Here is a 5,786-nt window from a genome sequence, read left to right on the forward strand (position 1 = left end):
GCTGATCCGACCCCAGGCTTGAGACAATGCCTGGCACAGATAGGTGCTCAGTAAGCACGTGTAGGTCAATTCCAACTCTTGTCTTGGAGACTCGAGTATGGATGGTTTCTCTCTGCCCCCTCCATGCAGCCATCATCTAATGGGATGGAGTGAGGGGAACCATGCCCAGAGCTGGCACCCAGGAAACAGGGCTGGGCCACATTTATGGAGCCCTGTTGTGTTTCTTGGCTGGCTGCTGACCATGGGTGGCAGCCAGGATATGTCCCAGACCTCAAGGAGACCCACCTCCCACTAAACAATACCCGTGATGGCAACATGGGATTTAGAAGCTGGTAAGTCTATGGGCAAAAGTGGAAGAGGGCACAGGGGATGTGGTGCCCTGCTGGCCAGGTGGGAGGGCATGTGATGGGGTGTCAGGAAGGCCTCAATGGGGTGACATTCAAGCTGAAGACTGAAGGAGGTGAGGGGAAGAGCTGTGGGGACTTCTGGGGGGAATAGCAGTCCAGACAGAGGGCATGGCAAATGCAAAGGTCCTGGGGCAGAACTGTGTCTGGGGTGTTGGAGGAACAGTGAGGCCTGTGTGGCTGGAGCAGAGTGAGTGAGGGGGGAGAGAGGGAGGTGAGGGCAGGAAAGGGACAGGGGCAGGTTGTGCAGGGCCTTGTGGGCTGTGAGGAGAACTTAGGCTTGTACCCCAGGAAGGTGAGAGCCCTGGAGGGCTGTGGGCAGAGGAGGGGCAGGATCTGACTGGGGTGCTCACAGGCACTCTCTCTGGTGACTGCTGAGGGGAGAATGGACTGGGGGGCTTGGAGGGGGTAAGGGTTGGAGCCAGACCTGGGGGCAGGTGAGTGATGGTGGGGCCTGGGCCCAGGGAAGCAGGGGCAAACCCCAGCCCCAAGGGGCCATCTTGATAGCCTCGTGTGTCCCCACTGGACCAACAGGCGCCCCAGCCTACATCCAACAGAACTTTGTAAAGATGTTTGTGGGGCATACTTTTGCCTTTGAGATCCCCTGGTCCCATTGGGCTGCTTTTGTTCCAGTCACGATGACCACTCCCACTTGGAAGGTCTTTGAGAGACAAGAGACATTTTATGTGTTGTCCCAACAGTAGCTAATAATAACAGAACAACTCCGTGTGCCGCTGTGAGCTCAGCCCTGTCACCTCTGGGCCTCCGTTTCCTGTCTGTAAAGCAGGACTAATATGAATAGCTGGCAGGTGGGAAAGGCTCCAGGGTTTCTCTTTTAGTCTTACTTGGATCGCATACGTTTTCTTGGGTTGAGGGCTCAGAGGCCCCCTGGCTGAGCAGTCCTTGTAGGCTTGGCCCACTGGGAAGTGTGTCAGGGCCATGGCCCTCAGGGAGTGCCTGCGGGAGGGCAGGGAAGGCCCTATGGCTCCCTGCTGTGCTCTCCCCCAGGGTCTTGCCATGCTCTCTGCCCCATGCCCTTCCCCTCATGCACATCTGGAAAGACCTGTTTGCCCTCACCTGGGGGTGGGGGAGCTTGGGAAAAGGTCCTCCACTGCCCCAGGCAGGGGCTGCTAGGGCAGGAGGTGGGGTTCCAGGCAGAGGGGTGGGGGGCCTGGGGCCTGTGTGTGGGGCGGGGATGATGTCAACCCCTCACAGCCTAGTAAATGTTTATGAGCAAGGGGGCCTGGGTTTGGGGGCTCCCTGGAGCCAGCAAGCAGCTGCTCCCTCCTGGCCTATTCTGGGGGGCCTGGCAGGTCTGCTTCAACACTGGCGGCCGGCCCACCAGAGGGCTGGGTGGGTGGTGAGCACAGTCCCTGGCCTGAGATGTCTAGAGGGGAAACCAAGGCTGGGAAGAGGCTGGCTGGCTGTGAACAGGCACGGGGCTTGGGCTTCACGGAGAAGTAGTGGGGAGGCTGAGGAAGGGTGTGCAGGAGGGAGGTGCAGGCGGATCTGGTACAGGTCCATGAATAGGCATCTCCCTGCTCCAGCCCTCAGGGTCCTCCATGCAACGGGTCTGGGTCTGTGGTACCAATTCTTAGACTTTGTCACCCCTGCTTACTTGGGCAGGATGAATGGGAAGAGGAAGTGGACAGGGAGGCAGGGACAGAATGTGGACACCACAGGGCCAGAGACTTTGGAGCGGCCAGCCATCCAGCTGAGCATGGTGAGCTCCGCCCCCTGCCGGCCACTGAAGGAACAGACCGGGCTGGTGCAGGAGCAGAGGGGCCTGTCCCCCAGAGGGTGTGGGAAGGGAGCTTACCCCCGGGGTACAGTCATTTCCCTCCTCACTGAATATCTTGAGGGCCCCGGTTACACCCCACTTGCCAGATGGGAAAACTGAGGGTGGAGCCAGGAAAGAACCAAGTGTTGGAACTAGAAGGCAGGGCTGGAAGCCCAGCACCCTCAGGGCTCAACCAGGCATCTGGGCCCCTCCCCTCTTAGCCCATGGGTGGGGTGGGGTGTCTCCATCCTTTCTCAGGGAACCCAAGTCCAGGCTCAGGATGCTGGTGCCCACTCCAGGGAGGGCGCTCCTGGCAGGGGTCCCTCATCATGGGGGGTGGGGAGGCTGAGGGGGCAGGGCCAGAAGAGACCTGGAGTGGCTATACTGGGGCAATAAAAAATGAGCAGTGACAGGCCAGTGGCTGACAGCAGCAGTGCCCGGACTGTGCTCTGCAGAGGTTTAATTTTAGCCGATCAACACCCGGCTGAGTTATTACCTGGGCTGGACAGAAGAGGAAAGCAAGGCTCCAAGTTTGGCTTTCAACCATGTCTAGGCCCCGGGGGTGGACGTGAGAGAAAGAAGGGATATAGGGAGGGCCCCAGTGAGGAGGGTGCACGAGGGCTGCAACCAGCCTGGCCTGCTCCTGCTGCCCCCAAGGCAACTTGCAGAGCCCAGACCCCGCCAGGGCACAACCCTGCCAGGGGGGACTGGAGGGCCCTAATTTATGACCCATCTCAGCGTGCTGGAGCAAGCCAGGCCTTCCTCTCCAGCTGCCAGGAAGCACCGAGCCAGTTCTGCAAAGTCTGGGGGCCGAGGCGGCCAGTGTTCTGGGGCTGCCTAAATCACTGTGCCTGACAGGTGGCGGCCGGTGAGGATCTCAAGTCTCCTCTTGTTGCTGCCAGGGGCCCCTGCCCTGCAGGCTCCCAGTGGCCTGTCACCCACCTGTCAGATGGGGACAAGGCTCTGGGGCAGGCCATCTGGGGCTCTCTGCTCCAATGCCCAGGAATTTGGAGTCGGGCTGTGCGTGGGCCGTGGGCGTGTTTTCCGCATGCTGTTGGCTTTGGGGGGAGGCCCAGACAGAGGATGGTCTGTGACCTGCAGGGGAGCAGCAGGAAGGGCTGTGGGCGGCTGTCCCAGCTCCCACTCACAGGTTCCTGCCCCCCGACACCCGCTCCCTGCTTCAAGGCCAGTTGGTGCCTCTGGCTCAGTGGGGAACAAATCCAGGTGCCTCATCTCCTGCTCCCATCCTGCTTCCTCCCAAATCCACCCCAAGGCTCCCTAGCTGGCGCTGGCCTGTCACTCTCACCCCGGAGAGCAGGGGAGGAGAAAAGGAAGACACACACACAAATATACATCAAATTTAATTTTAGGGGCATTTCCATCTGCTCACGGTTGAGGGAGGTGGTGGGACTCACACCTTGGGCTCTGGGAACATCTCCCAGCCCTCCAGCTGGCCCATCTTGACCAAGGCGGCCGCTATGCCCATGTACACGCAGGATGCAGCGCCGATCCCGTAGCTGTGAGCTGCGAGGGTGGAGAGGGTGGTGTCAGGGACTGTGGGGCCTGCCCATGCCCACCCTGGCAGGAATTCCTCCCTTGAGGGATTAAGTCACTTAACCCTCTGACTTTGAAGGTGTGTGTGAAAACTGAGGCAGAGAGAGAGGCAGGAATACAAGCTGTCAAGATACAGGAGGGGCAAGGGCAGGGGTTGCTGGGCAGATGTCGCACTGGGGACATCTTGAGTACCGGTACCAGGCTCCCTGTCTACCCCGTGGTTTGTGAACCAAGGAGCAGATTGCAACCGATGGTCTGAAAGCTGCCGCCAAGGATGGGGTTCTGCTTGCTCTGTGTGGGGCTCACACCCCTTCACAGGCTTGGGGGCGCATGCCAAACCCAGACCTCACCCAAGGTCTCAAAGCAAAGGCAGGCTCAGCCCAGGTGGCTCAGTGCTTGAGAGTCGACCTATGAACCAGGAAGTCATAGTTCGATTCCTGGTCAGGGCACATGTCTGGGTTGTGGGCTCAATCCCCAGTAGGGGGTGTGCAGGAGGCAGCCCACCAATGATTCTCTCTCATCACTGATGTTTCTCTCTCTCCCTCTCCCTTCCTTCTAAAATTAATACAAATATATTTTTAAAAAATGCCCTAACCGGCTTGGCTCAGTGGATAGAGCACTGGCCTGCGGACGGAAGGGTCTCAGGTTCGATTCCGGTCAAGGGCATGTACTATGGTTGCGGGCACATCCCCAGTGGGGAGTGTGAAGGAGGAGGCAGCTCGATGTTTCTCTCTCATCGATGTTTCTAATTCTCTATCCCTCTCCCTTCCTCTCTGTAAAAAAATCATTAAAATATATTTTTTTAAAAAATAAAGGCAAAAGCAGGATAGTGTGGGCTTCCCCCTCTGTGGTGCCCTTCCTCTCTGCTGGCTGGCACCTTCCACTGACACTCCCAGCCTGCTGGGCCAGGGCAGTTGATCTTCGTGTGGCCTCTGGGGCTGTGGGGGCCGAGGCGGCCAGTGCTCTGGGGCTGCCTAAATCACTGTGCCTGACAGGTGGCGGCCGGTGAGGATCTCAAGTCTCCTCTTGTTGCTGCCAGGGGCCCCTGCCCTGCAGGCTCCCAGTGGCCTGTCACCCACCTGTCAGATGGGGACAAGGCTCTGGGGCAGGCCACCTGGGGCTCTCTGCTCCAATGCCCAGGAATTTGGAGTTGGGCTGTGTGTGGGCCGTGCTGCGTTCAGGGGGCTCCACCATGCCAGGCTGGCCTGGGCTAGACCCCATCCACCAGGGAGGCATGCTGTGCTGGATCCCAGGTGACCTCAGGCCACCTCAGCCCCCTCCCTGAGCCTTAGTCCTTACATCTGTAAAATGGGGATGTAGTCAAGAACCAGCACCACCTTCTTCGTGCTTATAGGCTGGTGGCGGAAACAGGCAGTGACCTCAGATTCTCTGACAAAGCGCAACCAAGGAGTGAAATATGGACTGAGGGTAGTAGGGGTCTGAGATCATACACAGAGAAGTTGGTGAGAGAGAGAGAGCTATGCTGACCTCTGGAGGAAGGACATTCAAGGAGAGAATAGCCTGTGCAAAGGCCCTGGGGCAGGACGGTGCCTGGCGTGTTGGAGGAACACGGAGGAGGCTGTATGGCTGCAGCAGAATGAGCAAGGGGCAGAAAGGGAGGAGGGAAGCACTTGGTGAGGTGGGATACAGTAGGTGCTTAAGCAGCAGCAGGTGTTACTATTATTGAACTGGCTGGTGACTAGAGCACTGGGAGCTTTCATGGCGACTGCCCCCTCCTCTACACAGCCAGCCCTGCCTGGTCCCCGGTCAGGGATGGAACGCAGAGGGAGGAGGCTCAGTGGAGGGCAGGGTTGGGGAGCTCACTCACTGCGTGCTCCCAGGGTCAGGCCTCCAGCGCAGCCTCCAATGAAGTAGTTCAGGGGGTCGTCGGGCTTCTGTCGAACCTGGGCACTGACGCAGGAGGCAATGCCAAATACAGCACCAATGGCAGCTGTGGGGCAGATAGGAAGGGGCGGGCACTGAGTCAGGGGCCTGGAGGGGCAGGACTGCCAGGCCAGTGCCAGAGGGGACACTGAGGAGAAGTAAGA

At 59.1% G+C, this 5,786-nt stretch overlaps 1 protein-coding gene across 1 annotated transcript in view; it reads right to left on the minus strand.

Annotated features, from left to right (window-relative positions):
- Positions 1-3,528: 3,528 nt before the first annotated feature.
- Positions 3,529-5,786, minus strand: part of NDUFA11 (NADH dehydrogenase (ubiquinone) 1 alpha subcomplex, 11, 14.7kDa) — a 7,156-nt gene continuing 4,898 nt past the window's right edge. The window contains exons 3-4 of the mRNA XM_005884392.2: positions 5,567-5,689; positions 3,529-3,708 (exon numbers count right to left, since the gene is read on the minus strand). Coding sequence (XP_005884454.1) covers positions 3,596-3,708; positions 5,567-5,689 — 236 coding nt within the window. The 3' untranslated portion in view covers positions 3,529-3,595. The remainder of the gene's footprint in view (positions 3,709-5,566; positions 5,690-5,786) is intronic.

Source organism: Myotis brandtii, unplaced genomic scaffold (assembly GCF_000412655.1).
Source record: "Myotis brandtii unplaced genomic scaffold, ASM41265v1 scaffold827, whole genome shotgun sequence".
NCBI classification, from domain to species: Eukaryota; Metazoa; Chordata; class Mammalia; order Chiroptera; family Vespertilionidae; genus Myotis; species Myotis brandtii.